Below are 21,217 nucleotides of genomic sequence, written 5' to 3'. Positions count from 1 at the left end.
GGTTTGCAAACTATTCTGTTTTTGACAGCAAAACTAAATTCCGAGGACCACAAACACTTGTCTGTGTGTTTCCACATGTGTGTTCTTACCATTGGCTGGAGCTGGGTTCCTGGGAACATAAACTGCATCTGTTGGGCAAGCATTGCAGCTGCCGTTTTCTGCTGGATAAGATTGTTCCTGCCATTTATTTCTAGCTGGGTTTTTAAATGTGTTGGCGGATGAAGATATTTGCAGTTCTCCCTTGAACATCGTCCCTGCAAAATATTGCACAGTTAGTTAAAGCTGGAACCCCTATAAACACATTCTGATCCAGCATCATCTTATTACCAAGGAAGGATCAAGTCTTAATAGACAGTTTTACAAATACACTTAAAAGGGGGACAGACTTTGCTGTATACATAAGGATATGCTTGTAACAAGGGCAGTTACAAGATTCAGTACAAGTTACTAAAGAAATGTTTTTAAAGCAAGCATTCACATTGAAAAGTCTAAAGACTAGCAGCCACCAGCCACAAGCCATTGGTAAAATGGACAACACTCAATGGCCTCAAGTTAGAGTTGCCAAGTGGCTGGTATTTGACTGTTTCTTAAAAAGTTTAAGTGGTTGATGTTTGGATACCCTGACGGACTCTATAAAGAGCCAGTTTTTGCAGGGAGAAGGCTGTTTTCTGACAGCCTGCTTTCCCCTCTGACAGTAGAAGTCACACTGCTTGCTCCTTATCGTCAGACACAATGTAACAGTGCTCCAATATAGCAAGCAGTCTCCCCTCTCAGCAGACGCAATACAATAAAGCTCATGCATTATAACTAATGCTCCCAGCACAGTACTAACCTCTGCCTTTCCAGCCTGTCCCTGAGTGTAGTCATTCCAGCCACCATATGAACTTTAACACATATGACAGCTGAGTACCAGAGAGCTAGTTTGTTGTAGAAACTACAAAGCAACCGTAAAACAGCAATTACAAAAGCTGTGACTGTTCATAACACAGTGTCAAGTACATGACATTTTTTTTAAATTGTTAAAAAAAAAGGACATAAAAGTGACCTAAATTTTATACTTGTTCTATTAGGCGACCCTACAGTCTAGAGGCCTCTGACTGACCCAGAACGGAAACATCACAACAGCAGTGATGAAGTGTTATATAATCATAACTGGGAACTCTCCGGTGTGAAGCTGCACTTCTCCAGGTCACCGGGTCACCACAGAGAAACTTTCCCTCCATATACATCCCCTTTTGCAGGCTGAAACCACTTAGCCCTAATTACTGCTACAAGACAGCTACTACTCACTCTTTTCACCCTTTTCTTTTGTTTCAATTAACCATACTACTCCTTTAGATTGTAAGCTTATGAGCATGACCCTCAAAATCCCACCATTCCTGTCTTGAACTTTGTATAAAGTACCATAACACTAGATGGCAAGCTCACAGGCAGGGTTCTCAACTCCTGATGTGTCTGTATGTATTAAAGTATATTTGTTATGTCTGTGTTTACTGCTTCAATTAAATTGTACAGTGCTGTATAACTTGTTGGTGCTGCATAAATAAAAGATAACATACTAATAACCATGATTTTTTTCTGGGTGTGGGGCTAACCCTGCACGTAACATCAGTAGGACTAACCTCTGATGTCAGCAGGACAACCTACCTGCATCCTGGAAAAGGTGTATATATATATATATATATATATATATATATATATATATATATATATATAATGTATACACATACATAGTATCACCAAATATAGTATTTGGTCAGGTGTTAGGAGGTGGTGGTACCATATAAGCAGACTAAACAGCTGGATAGAGCTTCCAATGGTCCAAGGTCGCCTTTCAGGGGATGTGGGAGTGGTGAGGATTACTCTGAACTTTATATGAGTGCAATGTAACTTGTTCATTCAAAACTTGTGATCATAAGTATTATGTTCCTTTGCTTAGGCATAACTATGCATTTTCAGTTGCACTTGAATTGAAAAAAATACTAATAATACTCTCTATTAGGGCATCTAAAAACTTAGAGGTGTCCCTGAACTCAAGTACAGTAATAGTGTTTAGACACATTTTGAGCAAGCTGAGAAGTACAACCCACCCACACAAACACACATGCATAAATCAAAAATTATACATTTTATTACACAGTTTTAACATATTTCTGCACTTCTCAATGTCTATTTACAAGGCTGTTTCCCTCCTACACTTTGCTGTATCACTTGATGAAAGACCCTGCCTCAATGCCAAATTGTGGTGCTGAACAACACAGCCTCCTGGCAGATGGCAGCCTCGGATTTATTTCAGAATATTAACAGATCTTCAGGTATCAGATGACTAAGCTGCTCACAGGAAGACTGGACTACTTTATCCCGCTCAGAAAATATCTTCTGAGTCAGCTTTATATCCGATCTGACCATAAGGAAAGGGTAAAGCAAGAATAAGTTTAATAATCTATGCTTAAAATGGTCTGATTTCATATTTAATAACATTAGGACAGCAAAGTGGCAGATATTGAGACATTATAACAATACTTTTGCTCTCATTTTATATGATATTAACACCACAGGACACTACAAATTATAAAGAGCCTCATGCTATAACGGCCTATGTTCGGCCTATGGTTTAACCAATACACTCCCAAAAAACTCCTAAAAAATACTGAGGAATTATATATATATATATATATATATATATACATACATACATATATATTGTACACATAGTGTAATCTTTTTTTGTTTGGCTTTAGAAACTTCGATATATATATATATATACCGTATTGGCTCGGATATAGGCCGCACCCTAAAAGTTTGGTGCTTTTTTAAAGAAAAAGTTATTTTCTTTAAAAAAGCAGCAAAAAACCATGCTGCCACTCTGTCTCCCCCCCCCGAGATATGCTGCCACTCTCCCCCCCAAGATATGCTGCGACTGTCCTCCTCCCTGCCCGAGATATGCTGCCACTGTCCTCCCCCCCACGAGATACGCTGCCACTGTCCTCCCTCCCCGAGATATGCTACCACTGTCCTCCCCCCCGAGATACGCTGCCACTGTCCTCCCTCCCCGAGATATGCTACCACTGTCCTCCCCCCCCTAGATACGCTGCCACTGTCCCCCCCCCCGAGATATGCTACCACTGTCCTCCTCGCTGCCCGAAATATGCTACCACTGTCCTCCTCACTTACCGGAGCAGACTCCCGGGTGTCTTGCGGGGCCGGCGGGGGACATCTACGCAATACGTATGGACGTGCCGGCACCGGAAGTTGTATACGCGTATTGCGTAGATGTCCCCCGCCGGCCCCGCAAGACACCCGGGAGTCTGCTCCGGGAAGTCGGGGGGGGGGGGGGGGCAGAGGTAAAACGCATCGTGCACTTAACAACCTCCCGTGCCGGCACCCCCCCCCCGTGGGAAGTGCTGGCAGGGGAGGCTGTCTGAGCGTATCGGGGATTAGGATGCAGGTCCCCAGCACCGCTGCGGGGGATCTGTATCCAAACCCCGCTGCCTGCCCGGCATGCAGTCCCGGGCGTCGGGCGTTAGACCCCGAATATAGGCCGCACCCCCACTTTAAAAACTTAAAGTGGGGGGAAAAAGTGCGGCCTATATTCGAGCCAATACGGTATATATAATTATTATATAAAGCTCCCTTAGAATGCTCAGGATAGTCAGGTATATGTGGGCGCATGACAACAGCACTCCACAGATTGAGACATCATTAGCGTTTATAACTGGCACGTTATAAAGGATGATGTGCTATAGAATAAAACAGAGACCGTACCGCATAATGAACGACTCTGTTTCTCTATTGACACTCTTGATATTTATTACTTTTGATGCTGTTGCACAAATATGCCAAATAAAATACATTCAGGTAAAAATACATATGATTTAATGTTGATATGTTTTTCCTTCGTTTTCATATCCAATACACTCTGATACATTGTTATTAGGAACAGAGATGATGAAAACATGTTTTTGTAGGAAGTCATTGAAGCAAATATAATCCTATTTTCTCTTACATCTTTTGTATTTCAGAGTGGATTAGGATTGTTTGTAGATTTAACCCATTGTGGTATTTTGATCTCTCTTTTTTTTTCAGCACAATAAAAATAATCAATACCTTATATTAGGAATTAGGGGAGTAGAGTAAATATATATATATATATATATTCACATTTTGGGGTAAAATGGGTCTTAGAAGTTTAGAGAATGAACAGGGATGTTTAAAGGCTAACCTGACCAGTCTTCGAAGAGAAAGGTATTGTTCCACTTAGCTCTCAAGCTTGCTAAACAAATAAATATCAGCAGAACAGTCATTTGATTCTGAAAGAAGCTCAAGAGTCTTTGGCGCAACCCTATAAAAAATACAAAGGTTTTAACTATATGGCACTAGGAAAGAAGTTTCTGATATTGTGTTTAGCAAGTGGGACAGAACAGCTAATTAAAATCTCACTGAATTAAAGGCCTCCCTTGTTGACACACAACTCTTATTGTACAAGATGGCTATCACGGGTACAATAAAAAAGTAAAAGGCAATATAACATAAACGATTTAAAATCCATAATCACAATAGACACTTTTCAAAAATAATGCAAAAAGTGTAGTGTGGTATAGCTCAATCAATCAATAGCCCCTTAGAAATCTCATGTTAGGATCTCTCTAAACAAAGCCATGCCAAGCCAATCTGATATTTCTGTTCCCTAGCAGTAATCAAAGAAATCTTCCATACCCCTGATGGACTCAACCCACCCATTCATTAAATGCAGAAGTATGTTCAGTCTTCCAGAGAATAGGGACTTACCAGCACTCTGATGAACAATCGGGTATTTTTTATGACATAACTTGGATGTTGGGGTAAGATGGGAGACCTAACTTCTGAAGTAGGTTAATAACCTAAGGTTATATTTTGACTAATGGGCTAGTATTACAACCCAAAAGGAGTTACTGGCCATAGATACTATTCATGTTGGCGCCACGTGCTGGAGTTAGCGGAATCTAAAAGGTTTATTGGTAAAATAGCCTGCTAATTTGGTTAACTCCAGGGTCGCATACTGGCATTGTAAACCAATGGGATAGACTGACGACTCGCACAGACTAATGGTGATAACAGTAGCTTTCCCACTTAGTCTGAAAACATAAAAAAAAAATAAACTAAAACAGTTTGGGAGAATGTCAATCAAGCTGCAAAAAACAAGCATGTAGTATCAGCACCTCATTACCTGCAGAGACATACATTATGATAACATTACAGTTGGGCATTTAATAAATGTCTATCTAGCTTACACATCCCAATGCTTAATTCATGAATTTGCCATTTTCACGATGTCTTTTTTCATTGTTACATTCTCTGGGTAAGTATGCCAGTACTCGGAGAGCATCTATGCATGATGGGCTACCTGATCTTTGAGGAAATCATCATTCTTTTGTGAGGCGGGTGAGCATGAGGCCTAAGTCACATGTCTCTCACTGAGAACTATGTTGATATTTCATGGTTTCTACTTTGGCTTAAGTTCTGTGGATCTTAGATATATTTACCATGTTAAGGTTACAAAACCTTGCCTCTAAGCAACCATTCCACTCGGCAAACAGACATGTATCTATATTAATCATGAGATTTTACCTGAAGTCTTAACCATATACATTGATTGTTAAAGAATAATAAAGTCAACTCATACAGAAGTATTTTGATAACTGTATACTGATATCGACAGCACTCTGCAATATTGAAGCATAAAGGGTATAGGTCACATTAACATTACAATAAATTATGTCAGCTCTCAATAGTAAAGTGGGTATAACATTAAACCTCACAAAGAAGCAGAATAAACCCTAAATAAAGCTTAAAAACTAATGTAGTAGAAGAAACACTCATAAAATGTTTAAATATATATATATATATATATATGACAATAACAAAATCTGATTTTATTGAAAAATGTGTGCTGTAAGAAGTAAAATCACAATACCCAGTGGCTCTAATGACATGGATTTCCTGGGGCTGACGGGATTTAAAGGTTAATAGCTAATTAGAAAAAAATAGTCTCATTCTTAAAAACCTATTAATAAAACCCTCAGCTTATTAAACACATTCTGTATGTACTCTCAGCTGGCTTACTTAAAAATAGGATAAGCTGGGAAACTACTTTAGAAAACGGGCCCGCTGACGGAGAAAAAAAAAATTAGATAGGATACTGGTTCAAACTGCTAAAGTTGCTACAATCATCATAGCAACCAATGAAATATCCCTACTCATTCCAATTTGGCCACTTTGCACCAGTAATGTTCTTTTTTTTTTTTAAATAACCCAACCAAATAAATTTTGGTTAGGTTTTCCCTGACCTGTAAGCCAAGCAAACATAGTAACTTGCATATAGGGTTGTCAAGTGGCTGCAGTTTGACCCGCTTGGCTGGTGCTCCCTGCGAACCTTTTTACGTTTGTCTATTAGTTAGGCGCCGGGTATGCAGGTTGTGGTTACACTAAAAGTTAATGCAGGGAACAGACGGCAGACTGGATAGATGAAGCTAAATAGTAACTGAGGCTTCGGGCACAGCTATTTAAGAATTAACCGCTGCCTTTCCAGTCCCTTCTTCTAATGCTGAAGTCTATCACGGAGGTATGAGTGCAGTGGGGTCATGTAATGTAATGTTACATGACCGTGCAGTAATATTGCAATGTAAGGGTGCGATATCTGTTGTGAGGTGTGATTGAAGGAGCGAGGTGTGTTTTAAATGGAGTGTGCATGTGTGATAGCATGTGTTAGTGTGAGTGTGTATGTCTAAGCGTGTGTGTGTATTATAGTGAGTATAGTGTGTATGTTATGGGTGGGGGAGCTCACCTCCCCAATGCTAAAGTGCAACTTTCATATGTGTACTGTTAATCTCTCCAGGGCCAGAGTGCAAAACATCTGTGTGTCTATTTAATCAAATAAAAAAGGCACTACCACCGAGATTTTATTTACAGTGCATACACAGTACATATGGTCATAATTTTCCCAATGGGCTTTCCATTTATAATTAAATGCAGACCTCAAGTAGTCTTTGGGCATAGGACTGTTTCCCCTAAAAGTGGTTGGATTACAAACCGCCTGTGGAAATATCAATTACCATCTATACAAGTTAATAAAATGTTTAAGGTTCCACAAAAGCAACGTTTTCCCTTCAATGAAACAAAGCATGTACTTTATAATTATAGTAGGAAATAAGAAATTCGCCCTTTACGTCCACACATTAGGTGTTTGTGAAATCATTTTGGAAATCAGGATTTTGAAAAAATTTAATAATTTAAAATTTAAATGTAATTCTCATATTGGTGTCCAGAGGGATTTTTTTCCATGTCTGAATCAAAATTGCAAAGCTCTTCTATGGGGTTTTGTTACAGTCAATATCAACAGCAATAAAAAGGGATTTATGAGTTATGAAATAAGATGAATTTATTACTTTTTTTAACCTGCATGTTTATACTAGTATAATATTGCAATGATACTGTCATATACAGCAAAGTATTTATGTTAACAGGAGCTGTAACGTGCAGCATGGCACGATATACTAATTTCCGCTACAACAGATGGGAAGGTCACAGGATTACCTCCTTTGGTATGTCTATGTCGTTAAAACAAAGCATTTTGGATTGGGTAACTGAAATATCAAATTATCAGTCTCTGGCTTCAGTATTCTTTCTATGCATCACATACATATTTAGTTTACATATTAAAACAGAGATTTCTGTGGTATGTAGATTTTAATGCATATAATGCCCATATTTTTTATCTATTTTCTTACAAAATTTGCATGTGACAATAGATGATTATTATTATTATTATTTCAGATCATTATGTGATTTCCTTATCTACTTTCTCAGGCCTGAGATGGATAATTTGTTAATTCAGTTGAATTATCCAAAAATATCAAACTTCCTTCTGAAAGACATAAGCACACCAAAGGAGATAATCCTGTTATAATCCTGTATATATTTGCTTTCGCTACCACCTTTTCAAGCACTAAATATCATTGAAATATATATGCCCCCCAAAGTGTGCAGAAATAAAATCATTTAAATCACTTTATTACATTTTAACATTGTGAAATATTTTGTAAAACCTTTTAATATATACAAAATATGTAATATATATATTGTCACGCACAGCGTATGGTAGAACCTGTAATCAGGTAGAGCAGCGTGTGCAAGTCCAATAGACAGAGAACCAGAGTCCAGTATAGAATAGCCAATGAGCAAGCCGAGGTCAGGAAGCCAGAAGTCAGGATCGTAGCAGGGTAAGCCGAGGTCAGGAAGCCAGAAGTCAGGATAAACGTGAGGAAAGCCAGAGTCAAACGCCAGGAATCAGTATCAGGAACAAGCCGGGTCGGTAACGGGAAATCAACAGGAACGCGTACTGAGCAGACACTATACGAGATAGGTACAACCATCAGAAGGCAAGGCTGGAGTGTTTCTGAGGCTCTTAAATAAGCAGAGGAAGTCCAGGCATCAATTACTGAATTCCCGCCAAAAATTCAAAGTGCCGTTACGTCACTTCCGGTTCGCGGCCATCTTGGGATTGGCAGAACGTAAAACTCTAAAAGAAGCCATAGTACCGGCTGGCGCCACCAGGTGGCGTGCAGCGGACCGCGTGCACGCAGCAGGACCGGACCTGACTCCAACACAGGACGACCGACGCGTGGAGCCGCGAGGTCTTCCCCTCCCTCGCGGCGGCTGAGGCTGTCTCGGAGAGGCGGGAGGTCTCCCTCCTCCTTGCGGCGGTTGCGGCTCCCGCGGCAAGGCGGGAGGTCTCCCCCTCTTCCGCGGCGGCTGCCGTGTAGAGGCGGGAGGTCTCCCTCTTCTCCGCGGCGGTTGCAGCCGCTGCGGTACGGTGGGGGGTCTCCCTCTTCTCCGTGGCGGCTGCGGTTGCCGCGGCACGGTGGGAGGTCTTCCCCTTCTTCTCGGCGGCTGCCGGGCCAGGTATGTGACAGTACCCCCCCTCGAAGGGGCGGCCACCGGACGACCCTTGGCAAGGCCAACCCGTCTCCTGGCGAGGAAGACCCGTACCAGACGAGGAGCGTTGAGACGAGCCGCGGGTACCCAGGAACGACTCTCTGGACCAAGACCTCTCCAGTGGATCAAATACTGCACGCTCCCCTGTTGTCTGCGAGTGGCCAGAATCGTCTGAGGACAACGCCGAGGTGGATCTGTACCAGAAGTCCCCGCAACGGTAGGTCTTGTAGCAGTAAATCGATTGCACACCAGAGGCTTCAGGAGCGAAACATGGAAGACTCGAGGAATCCGAAGGGTACGAGGTAAGAGAAGTTCGTAGGCTACTGGATTGATCCGACGAACAATAGGAAAAGGACCAATAAAACGTGGAGCCAACTTCATGGAAGGAACCCTGAGTTTGAGATACCGGGTAGACAACCAGACCCTCTCTCCAGGTAAATACGCAGGAGCACTGGAGCGTCTCTTGTTCGCCTGATGTTCCTGACGCCTGCCCGCCTGTTGCAGCGCCTCTAATACTGAAGACCACGTGGACCGTATGGTAGCCAATCTCTCCTGTAATTCTGGAACCGCCGAGGCGGGGAACGTTCCGGGAAAGGACTGTGGATGCAGGCCATACAAACAGAAAAATGACGATACTCCTGTGGACTCCTGTACGGAGTTGTTGCGGGCAAATTCAGCGAAGGGTAGCAGATTAACCCAATTGTCCTGGTGGTTATTGACAAACAGGCGCAAATATTGCTCCAAGTGTTGATTAGCCCTCTCCGCTGCTCCGTTGGACTGTGGATGATACGCGGATGAGAATGCCAGAGTAATACCCAAGGCCTTAGTGAATTCACGCCAGAAGCGTGCTATGAATTGAGAACCTCGGTCGGAGACAATCTCGGTGGGTAATCCGTGGAGACGGACGATCTCGCGTATAAAAACTTCGGCCAACATGGCAGCAGAGGGCAATTTCTTCAACGGGATCATATGAGCCATCTTGGAAAAGCGATCAACCACCATAAGGATAACAGTGTGACCTCTGGAGTTCGGTAAGTCCACAATGAAGTCCATGGCTATGTGCGTCCACGGAGTCGAAGGAAGAGGCAGAGGATGCAACAGGCCAGCAGGTAGTCTCTTGGAAGACTTATTAGCTGCACACTTGGTACAGGACTGGACGAATAGGACAGTGTCCTTAGCCCAATTCGGCCACCAAAAAGTTCTGGACACGAGCTCCTTAGTACGTGTAATTCCCGGATGTCCCGCCGTCCTGGAACCATGAGAAAGACGGAGGACTCGAGACCGGAAACGAACAGGAACGAACAACCTCCCCGCTGGCAGAGATACCGGAGCTTGAGTCTGCATACTAGCAATACGATCCACCAGAGGAGTATGACAGGTAAGTCGGGTAGCAGCCACAACCTTGGTCGCAGGAACGATCGCCTCGGGTTCGTGACACTCCTCTTCAGGAAACGTGTGCATGCGTGAGAGGGCGTCCGCTTTGACATTCTTGGATCCTGGACGGTAGGTCAGTACAAAGGGAAAACGTGACAGGAACAAGGACCATCTTGCTTGCCGAGGATTGAGACATTTTGTGGTCTCGATGTACTGTAAGTTCTTATGATCCGTTAAGATTAATGTAGGAACTTGTACCCCCTCCAGTAGATGTCGCCATTCCTCCAGAGCAAGTATAACCGCCAACAGTTCCTTGTTGCCGATGTCATAATTTCTCTCCGCAGAAGAAAATCTCCTGGAGAAAAATCCACACGGGTGTAGTGGACCGCTATATGAGGCCCTCTGGGATAGGACAGCCCCCACGCCTGTCTCAGAGGCATCCACTTCCAGGACAAACGGTAAGAGGGGATCCGGATGTCGCAGTACCGGAGCAGTAGTAAACCTCTCCCTTAACTGGTCAAAAGCGGAGACGGCATCGGGTGGCCATTCAATGGTATTGGCCCCTTTCTTGGTCAGGGCTGTCAGAGGAGCAGCAATCTTAGAATAGTCTCTAATAAAACGTCTGTAATAGTTGGCAAACCCCAGAAAGCGTTGTAACGGTTTCAGACCCACGGGCTGTGGCCAGTCCTTGATAGCCCGTACTTTGGAAGGGTCCATCTCAAATCCCTCCGGGGAAATGACATACCCCAAAAACAAGACCTTGCGGACCTCGAACTCGCATTTCTCCAGTTTGGCGTAGAGCCCATGTTGCCGTAGTCGAAGTAGTACTTTAGCTACCTGCGTGCGATGAGTCGGAAGATCCGAAGAGTAAATCAAAATGTCGTCTAGATACACCACGACAAACTGTTGCAGGAAGTCTCTGAGACAGTCATTGATGAACTCCTGGAAAACAGCTGGCGCATTGCATAACCCGAAAGGCATCACTGTATACTCGTAATGTCCCGACCGTGTATTAAAAGCCGTCTTCCACTCATCGTCAGCACGAATTCTAACAAGGTTGTAAGCCCCCCGAAGATCCAGCTTGGTATAGATGGTAGCACCGCGCAAGCGGTCAAACAGTTCGGAGATCAATGGAATGGGGTATGTGTTACGTCTCGTGATGCGGTTAAGACCTCTGTAATCGATGCATGGGCGAAGCTCTCCATTCTTTTTCTTAACAAAAAAAAATCCTGCTCCTGCGGGCGAAGTAGATCGGCGAATAAAACCCCGACGAAGATTCTCCTCAATGTATGACTCCATAGCTTTGGTTTCGGGAACAGAGAGCGGATAAACCCGACCTCTGGGTGGCATGGTACCAGGAAGCAGATCGATGGGACAGTCATAAGGTCGGTGCGGGGGTAGTTTCTCCGCCTCCTTCTTGTCGAAGACGTCCGCGAAACACCGATACGCCTCAGGCAGACGTGAAGTCCCGATGGAGTTCAATGTCACCGACGTAGTCCTCAGAGGTAAGAGGCAATGATCCTTACAGGAACTGCTCCAAGCCGTAATCTGGTTGGTACACCAGTCAATGGAAGGGTTGTGACTACGCAGCCAAGGATACCCCAATATAATCGGAACAGAAGGGGAACGGATGAGCAACAACTGCAACGGTTCGCTGTGAACCACTCCCACAGAGAGAGTAAGTGGAGTCGTATGAAGAGTTATGTGCTCTTGGAGAAGAGGCCTCCCGTCGATAGCTTCCACAGACAACGGATTGGGCAGGGGAAGGGTGGGAACCAAAAACCGGGTACAAAACTCAAAGTCAATGAAGTTGCCGGCGGCGCCGGAATCCAGAAAGGCCATGGTGTTCACGGAACCCCTAGACCAGACGAGTCGAACTGGGACCGTCATGCGGGTAATCTTGGTTTCAGGGGATGGTCTAATCACACCTATAGTAGGTCCCCTCAGCCTACCTAGGTGCGGGCGTTTCCCGGCCTCTTAGAACAGTTCTTGAGAAAATGTCCCGACAGACCACAATACAAGCATAAACCCTCCTTCCTCCTCCTGCTCCTCTCATGCTCCGAGAGTCTAGCTGCCCCCAGCTGCATAGGTTCCTCCGCAGAATCAGACACCATGGGTGAGGACGGAACTTGGGAAAAATGACGTACAGTGTCCCTCACTCCCCTCTCCTGTCGTCTCAGGCTCTCGCGTTGAGCTTGTCTTTCACGAAGACGTAAGTCCACCTGGGCGACGTACTGTATTACCGCATCCAGGTCCGTAGGAAGGTCTCTAGCCGCGATCTCATCCTTGAGGGATTCAGATAGTCCATTCAGGAATGCGGCGACTAGAGCCTCGTTGGTCCAGTTGACCTCTGCCATCAAGGTGCGGCATTCGATGGAATACTCCTGAAGAGAACGGGAACCTTGGCGGATAGAGAACAGGGATGCTGATGCCGTACTTCTCCTTCCCGGAACGTCAAATACAGAACGCAGACTTGAGACGAATTCCGAATAGGACCGAACAGGAGGAGCATTTCTCTCCCATAGTGGAGAGGCCCAAGCCAGTGCCTTGCCCGTGAGTAACGAAATCACATAGCCCACCTTAGCCCGTTCAGTAGGAAAGGCATAAGGTGAAAGTTCAAAATGAATCTCGCACTGGTTCAGGAACCCTCTGCATGCTGCTGGCTCACCATCATAACGTTGAGGAGGGGGTAGATGAGCGGGCACAGAATGGACAGGTGCAGGTGGTGGTGGATGAACCGCAATTGCCGGAGGAGCTTGTAGCGCTGGGTCGGTGCGTTGCAACAACGTCTGGAGAGCTTGGGCAAACTGATCCAGACGATGATCCATGCCATCCAAACGATCCTCCGTAGAACTCTGCTGTCCTACCGATGCAGGTCTCATGTTGGCCTTCTGATTCTGTCACGCACAGCGTATGGTAGAACCTGTAATCAGGTAGAGCAGCGTGTGCAAGTCCAATAGACAGAGAACCAGAGTCCAGTATAGAATAGCCAATGAGCAAGCCGAGGTCAGGAAGCCAGAAGTCAGGATCGTAGCAGGGTAAGCCGAGGTCAGGAAGCCAGAAGTCAGGATAAACGTGAGGAAAGCCAGAGTCAAACGCCAGGAATCAGTATCAGGAACAAGCCGGGTCGGTAACGGGAAATCAACAGGAACGCGTACTGAGCAGACACTATACGAGATAGGTACAACCATCAGAAGGCAAGGCTGGAGTGTTTCTGAGGCTCTTAAATAAGCAGAGGAAGTCCAGGCATCAATTACTGAATTCCCGCCAAAAATTCAAAGTGCCGTTACGTCACTTCCGGTTCGCGGCCATCTTGGGATTGGCAGAACGTAAAACTCTAAAAGAAGCCATAGTACCGGCTGGCGCCACCAGGTGGCGTGCAGCGGACCGCGTGCACGCAGCAGGACCGGACCTGACTCCAACACAGGACGACCGACGCGTGGAGCCGCGAGGTCTTCCCCTCCCTCGCGGCGGCTGAGGCTGTCTCGGAGAGGCGGGAGGTCTCCCTCCTCCTTGCGGCGGTTGCGGCTCCCGCGGCAAGGCGGGAGGTCTCCCCCTCTTCCGCGGCGGCTGCCGTGTAGAGGCGGGAGGTCTCCCTCTTCTCCGCGGCGGTTGCAGCCGCTGCGGTACGGTGGGGGGTCTCCCTCTTCTCCGTGGCGGCTGCGGTTGCCGCGGCACGGTGGGAGGTCTTCCCCTTCTTCTCGGCGGCTGCCGGGCCAGGTATGTGACATATATATACCGTATTTGCTCGATTATAAGACGACCCCCCAAAATCTAAATATTAATTTAGGGGAAAAAAACAAAAAGCCTGAATATAAGATGACCCTATAGGAAAAAAAGTTTTACTAGTAAATATTAATGCATGTAAACAATTTTTTCATATCTAATAAAAGCTATGATTGAGAAAAATATATATATTTTTTATTTCCTTTTATTTGCCAACCTGCCCCCCAGTTATGCACATCTGCCCCCAGGCTTGCCACTCTGCCCCCAGAAATGCCTTATACCCCCTATTTTCCACTCTGCCCCATGATGTGCCTTTTAACCCTCTATATGCCAGAGTGGCATATAGGGGGTTAAAAGGCATATCATGGGGCAGAGTGGCATATAGGGGGTTAAAAGGCATTTCTGGAGGTATATATATATATATATATATAACTGCTAACAGCAATCACACTCCTATCAAGCCAAGGCAGCCAGTACATGCTGTAACCTGGGGATGATAGTAGTGGGATTACAGCCTCCCTATGCCATGCTACCACCACCACCCCCCTTACACATCCATGCTATCACACACACACTCATTCACAAACATTTAAATACTCAGTCATTCCATTAATCACACATACTTGCTCAAAAACCCTCCCCCACCCCCTTACCTGAACTGCAGATCTCCCACTCGCAGACTTCTGCAGGGCCCCGGCTGTGCGAGCAACTTCTCTGGCCCCGCCCCCAGAGGAAGGAGGGGGGAGGCAGAGTTATGTGACACTCCTCTAGCTTCCTGTTCTCCTGCTGCTATAAGAAGAGACGCTGCCGGCGACCAAACCACCGGTAGGCAGCATTTGCTCTGAAAAAAACCTCGTCTTATAATCGAGCAAATACGGTATATATTTACCAACCCAGGCCTCAAGCAGTAAGCCAGTAACCAAAGTCATGCTGGGCTGTACATCTGTCCTGGGCTTTTTTAAAAGCTGTCTAGCACAGGATAGTGAGAGATGTGATGTGACAGTATGTCACCAGTATGTGCTGTTCTCGCATTACAACTTCATTGCTGAAGACCGAACAAGCATGCAGTGAACGTTCTTATCCGCTTTCCTAACGGAAAGCCCATTCGGTTGGGAGTCTCTTTACAAGTTATGGATATTAGATTAATAGGGACAGAACGTTGATCCAGGGATTTATTCTGATTGCCATATTTGGAGTCGGGAAGGAATTTTCCCCCTGGTATGGGGCAATTGGCATCTGCTTCATAAGGGTTTTTTTGCCTTCCTCTGGATCAACACAGTAGGGACACAATATGTATATAGGTTGAACTTGATGGACTTTGGTCTTTTTTCAACCTTATGAACTATGTTACTATGTTACTATGCCTACTGCCAATGACAGACTGTTAACATATCTTTCTATAGAACAATTTAACTTCAGGTGATTATTCTCCATTTTTCTAGGCTTCTGCATGTTTCAGTTATTATTATTAACCCTTTTCCTTACCTCTTGAAAATGCTGGACATGAGTACAGTTGATGGTTGCAGATGGATTAACACAAACTTGTCAGTCTACATTAAGCAAGTTATTAGAAACCTCCACTTATGTTTTTACAAATAGACTTATTTATTGATATTATCCACTATAGGTCCAAAAACATTCAGGTACAAACCCTGAAGAGAACCCTATCAAATCAGTAAATTAAGATGTTAGACCAGGAATGGCCATAATCTTACCAGAGTTTTAGTACTGATATGCAATTTAAACACTACCGGTCTTCCACTGGGCAACGTGTGTAATAATAACTTTGATCACAAACTAGAGTCTGGCACATGTATAACAGCACCTACAAGATTTTGAATGCATATTGGAAAAGACGTTTTGTAGCCTAGATTACCCCTTAATCTCGACTAGGATAGCCCTGCTGTACAAATTTAAAGCAATCATTGATTTGCAATTAATCTAAAGTAAATTTTCTTGAAATAGGATAACCACATGCAACTATTCATGTGTATCCAGCGAAAATGATGCAAAAAAATATCTGGATGAAAGAGGTAGGTGACCATATCTGTATTATGAAATTTATATTCACAAATACATACGCTTTCTTGTGTTACATGTAATTGTCTCAGCACTTAAGTATCTGTAACAGCTGTTTTCATCCTCCCAGGAACAGAAGATAATGAGACAAGAGTCAGTTAGTTCAAGTGTTCCTGAGGAATTGTCTCACAGTAAATACATTGAAATTACCGCTGTGAAAAATAACCATGTTTTTCTAATATTGAAAATGCATTAAAAGTAAAATAACTGACAGTTAAAAGTGGGATTTTATCCAAAAATAGCAATTGTCATCATCACTTTTATGTCATTTTAAAAAAAATCTCTTTGCCCTAGAACATGTTTGATGAGTGAATTGTGAGCCATGGAAGACATGAGCAAAGATGGTGCTAGAACTTTCTTCAATTATAGAGTGACCTTCTGCTGATTAATGGAGTCCAAAGACTTCAGCGTGGGTTGATAGCAAAACTTCCCTGCATTAGAACTTGTGTAGAGCGCAAAGTAGATGTACAAATTCAAAGAATTAGAAACCTCAAACAGTTACCCGAGAATGACAAGTCCTAAATGTCTCCAGGGTTCAGGGGTTTATCAATTGTTTTTTTACTCCCTGAGGTACCTTTGACTTTCTTTTGATAAAACATTGTTTTAAACGGCATATGCCAATGTACAAAATTATACGTTAAACGACTGGAGACATCTGCTTAGGGGTGCAACTAATGATTATTTTCATAATCGATTAGTTGGCCTTTTATGTTTAATCAATTAATCAGATAAAAAAAAACATTTTCTTTAAAATAACTTAATGAACAAACTGGGTGTTAAAAACAAACAGAATAAAAGCAGAATAAAAAACCTAAAATTTACAATAACGGGTCATTGTACTCTGTGTGCACAGCACTTTTATCTCTTTATCACAATGGCATTTCTATAATCGCCTTCTTATTTTACTGACATAATAATAAAAGCTACAGAAAAAAAGAAAACGCCTGAATATAAGACTACCCTATAGGAAAAAAAAAGTTTTACTAGTAAATATGAATTCACATGTAAACAATTTTTTCATATTTAATAAAAACTATGAGTGAGAAAAATGCATTTCTTGTTTTTATTTCCTTTTATTTGCCAACCTGCCACCTAGTTATGCACATCTGCTCCCAGGCTTGCCACTCTGCCCTCCAGATATGCCATATACCCCCCTATATGCCACTTTGTCGCCGATATGCCACTCTGCCCCCCCAGATTTACCAATGTATCCCCAGACTTGCCCCCCGTGCTCCAGACTCCCTGGTGTCTGATGGGGGCAGTCGGTGGACATCTGCGCGATGCAGTAGCACCGGAAGTTACGCCGGCGCTCAGTCATAAAAACCCCAGCGGAAGTGCCGGCAGCAGCAGAGGTTGTCTACGCGCATCGTGGAATATAAGACTTCCTCGAATATAAGACATGGGGTATTTTTCAGACAACGATTTTCATTACAGATTATTATCGATTAGTTGTTGCAGCCCTACATCTGCTCTAGACATCTAAGTTTTGAGGTTTCTGCCTCAACAGATCCTTAATCAGAACACGTGCAATAACAAGTAATACATGTTTTTTTAAATTTATCTAAAGAAGACATTGCCAAAAAAAGCTAACTTTTCTGTCTTGCATTTCAAATGGGATATTTTGCGTACTGAAGCTAATGAAAGTGTACAATGTGATTGTATTTGATAATAAAAACAATGCTTGTTACATTAGAAATACTACAGATACAGAGCATGAACTAACATGTAATATAAACATAGAGACTAGATTCATTAAATGATGCTCAGGATTAGCACTTAATCCTAATTTGCATGAAAAGTTGATATCTTTAGCGCCAATTGAGTTATCTGTGGATTTGTCTCTTCACCTATAAACCAATTTTAAAAGCACACCTACTGCAATTCGCACCCTATGAGTTCCAGAACGTAAGCTTTCTAAACTAAAGCATGTTCTTTTCTTCTGTTTATCCATCTATGAGAAGTGCTTAGTCCAATCCTTCAGAAAGTGTTGTGTTTTTTTGGCCTTATATATAACCGCCATATAGAAATGCAACAAAATGAGAAGAAGCACTTTCCATATATCACGTTAGTGCGATATTTCCTGTAACACAGAGGAAAAAATATATGCACTGTACTGCAAAAGCTACAATCATTTTCATTATTTTACACATTAATGGGTTGGTTTTTTTTCCCACATAATACGGGAATCATAGGTTTATTAATACAGACCTACCTAACTAACACTTCAATCTCTTAATGTTTATTGGATCCACCTTACCTTTAGGGAATCAAAGCAGGCAATAACACGTCCGTTTTCCACCTGACAACTTTTGGGTGGATGTGCAAATTTGCATTCCTCATCAGATCTTGAACATGTCCCCCTCTGGAACTGCCTGCACACTTCCAGTGTCAACCACTTTGTATCTCTTACTGGAGCTACATTCAAAGCCATGGTGAAAAAAAGAAAAAATATCGACCCAACGCCTTTTTGGTAGCACTAAAAGTCAGTAGAAACAATAATAATAAAAAAATCCTTACAAAGTTCTTGTACGACCAAAAGGAAAATATAGCTTGTTGTGTTGGAATAAACTATTGGATGAAGTCCAAAGACACATCAGAAGAGCGAAATAATCAAGTCACTCATTGATCTGGTCACCCCACTCATAAAAGTTTGGCTGAGATAACATCATGTTCCCTGATCCCAATAGTGGAAAATATTAGGCTAGCTCAATTGTTTTCCATAAAGTAAGTGCAGTTCAACGGCGTTCCTCAATGGAATACTATTTCTTACTTGGCCACTTTTTGCTATTGATTAAGCAATGATCAAAACCAAATGGTGTCAGTCTTCCAGGGAATCCATAAAACCCTTTACTCCGAAATGCGTATATCCTTTTCTTTCTGCTGACGGTCAGTCCATTTCATGTCGGGCTATTGGCAAGTGAAGACATACAAGTTTATGGCAGCGACGCTTTGGAACAGAATCCTGTTTGGCAAGAATGTGTTAAAAACACAGACGGTATGCTGTAGCTCTGACTGGCAAAAGTGACTTTTGAGAAAAAGGCACTTTTCAAGTAAACAGCAAACCTAGGAGACAAACAAAGAGAAGAGAAAGTGTTAGTTTAATGAAAATGTACATGAAGAAAAAAAAAGCATAATAAAATTCAGCCCCACCCTTTGAAGCAAGTGGTGTTATAAAAATGAACAGTATAATGCAGTTCTCTGTTCACATTATGAAATGGAGAAAAAAAAGTTGCTGTTGCCTTCCCGAGAAAAGTTCTGCATAACAAGAGAATAACCAATTGAAACACATATTGCTGCAATATTCTAGGCAGGTATCCAGCAGTTGGGAGTGACTCAGAAAATGTGGCAGACGCAATAATTAGACAAGCCTCTTCAAAAACAATTCCGTCTAATGTGCATTAGCGTCCAAACCAATTTATTATGACCCCAATTTTCAATTAATTGCACATTTAGTTCCACACACTTTATTCATCTGTGTATTAAAACAGTCTTCTGTGAGATACGAGCACTGAATTCAACCAACAACATATGAGCTTCTAATCGTACAAAACGACATCTAATCCAACAATATGATTAACTATATATTCACTATGTGGCAGCTCATTGTAGGATTCTGATAAAGATCCAAACAAAAAGCTCCAATATAGGATGGCATTGAAAGATGGTTACTAGCCATAACATTTTAGAAGCCACAGTTACCTGATTTTTGAGACTAGTGTAAGTCTGGTAAAAAAATGGTTAAATGCCCCCCAAGGTTCTGGACCTTTGTCAGCATATGGAATAACTATTTTATACCGTGTCTCCTACACAGATACATATTATAATTTCAATGGGCTTCAAGCTCATAAATCTGCCTAAAAGGTACACGTGTCATACTAGGTACTGAATTTTCCAACGTTAACAGATGACCTTGTTGGTTTATATTTTGACCTCAAGTCCAGAGTATATGCCAACACAGCCAGATTAAATGGACCATATGACCATATGTTCAGTCTGATCACTATGTTTTATCAAAACTAAATTCCTCATTATTTCCAATACCTAGTCCATGCAATACACATTTTTTATACATTCTCCCAAAGCAATAAAAAAATGGAGGGTCTTAGGCACAAATTAAATATCCATGTTTTAAATAGAAATATTATAATCTGCTACGATTACAGGAGTTTTAATTTTTGAAAATAATACAAAACTGTTTTTTTAAAGGCGAACTCTTGCCATTTTTTTAAATTAAAGGTATATTTAAAATTAGTTTTTACAAATACTGTATCTTTTTGTGTGTTAAAATGTCTCTAGCTTTGAAATAATACAATATTCCCAGACAGCTGCATACTTGTCATATATATTTGCTCTAGCTATGTTACTTTAGCCCAATCTATCATTCGAAAACACCATACATTCATCTTGTGGCGAACAATTAAATGGCTTAATTACCCAGCCAAACACTTTCATGAATGCCTATAGAGGAAATAATTAAGCAGGACTTCATTAACATTGCCATAAAGAATCAGCATAGTGGGGTGTGTGTGGGGATAGTCACCAAAAGAATCACGTGACTGACAACAATGGCAGCCTCCAGCTCTGCAGGTAAAAGAAGTTGGTACAAAATAAGACAAAACCATACATTTATGTATACAGTACTATCTTTAATACTAAAAGAAACATCTTTATTTTTCTTTCCCTTTAAATACCCAAGCAAACACAATCATTTAGGTACATAACAAATCTTTATTGAGAAGCCGATATACAGCACTGTGCAAACATTTTAGGAAGGTGTGGAAAAAATGCTGTAAAGTAAGAATGCTTAAAAAAAAAGACATGTTAATACTTTATTTTTAGCATTTACTAAAATGCAAAGTGAGACAACAGAAGAACAATCTAAATCAAATCGATATTTGGTGTGACTACCCTTTGCATTCCAAGGGGTGGTTAAAAGGGAGATCACTGATCTCTCCAATCGGCCCCTTAACATTATAGAGGGCTGTGCCGAGTTGGCACAGTTCTTTAGTTTCTTTCCATGCCGCACTCCTTTAAAAGTGGGGTGGCGAGATCTCTCCACATTTTG

At 42.5% G+C, this 21,217-nt stretch overlaps 1 protein-coding gene across 10 annotated transcripts in view; it reads right to left on the bottom strand.

The window, feature by feature from the left end:
• LOC149299905 (muscleblind-like protein 2) overlaps positions 1–18,583 on the bottom strand; it is a 41,160-nt gene extending 22,577 nt beyond the window's left edge. For 8 of the 10 annotated variants that reach the window (XM_089485936.1, XM_089485938.1, XM_089485937.1 and 5 more), the window contains exons 1-2: positions 18,410–18,583; positions 90–254 (exon numbers count right to left, since the gene is read on the bottom strand). In XM_089485936.1, the coding sequence (XP_089342062.1) occupies positions 90–254; positions 18,410–18,583 (339 nt within the window). The remainder of the gene's footprint in view (positions 1–89; positions 255–18,409) is intronic. The other 2 variants (XM_089485941.1, XM_089485945.1) reach the window with 1 other exon arrangement.
• Positions 18,584–21,217: the final 2,634 nt, after the last annotated feature.

This window comes from Sceloporus occidentalis, unplaced genomic scaffold, assembly GCF_023333645.1.
Source record: "Sceloporus occidentalis isolate IW3139 unplaced genomic scaffold, rSceOcc1.0.p SCAF_27, whole genome shotgun sequence".
In the NCBI taxonomy this organism is placed as follows: domain Eukaryota; kingdom Metazoa; phylum Chordata; class Lepidosauria; order Squamata; family Phrynosomatidae; genus Sceloporus; species Sceloporus occidentalis.
Note: the sequence above shows the minus strand (reverse complement) of the source record. Positions and strands in the feature narration are given on the sequence as shown.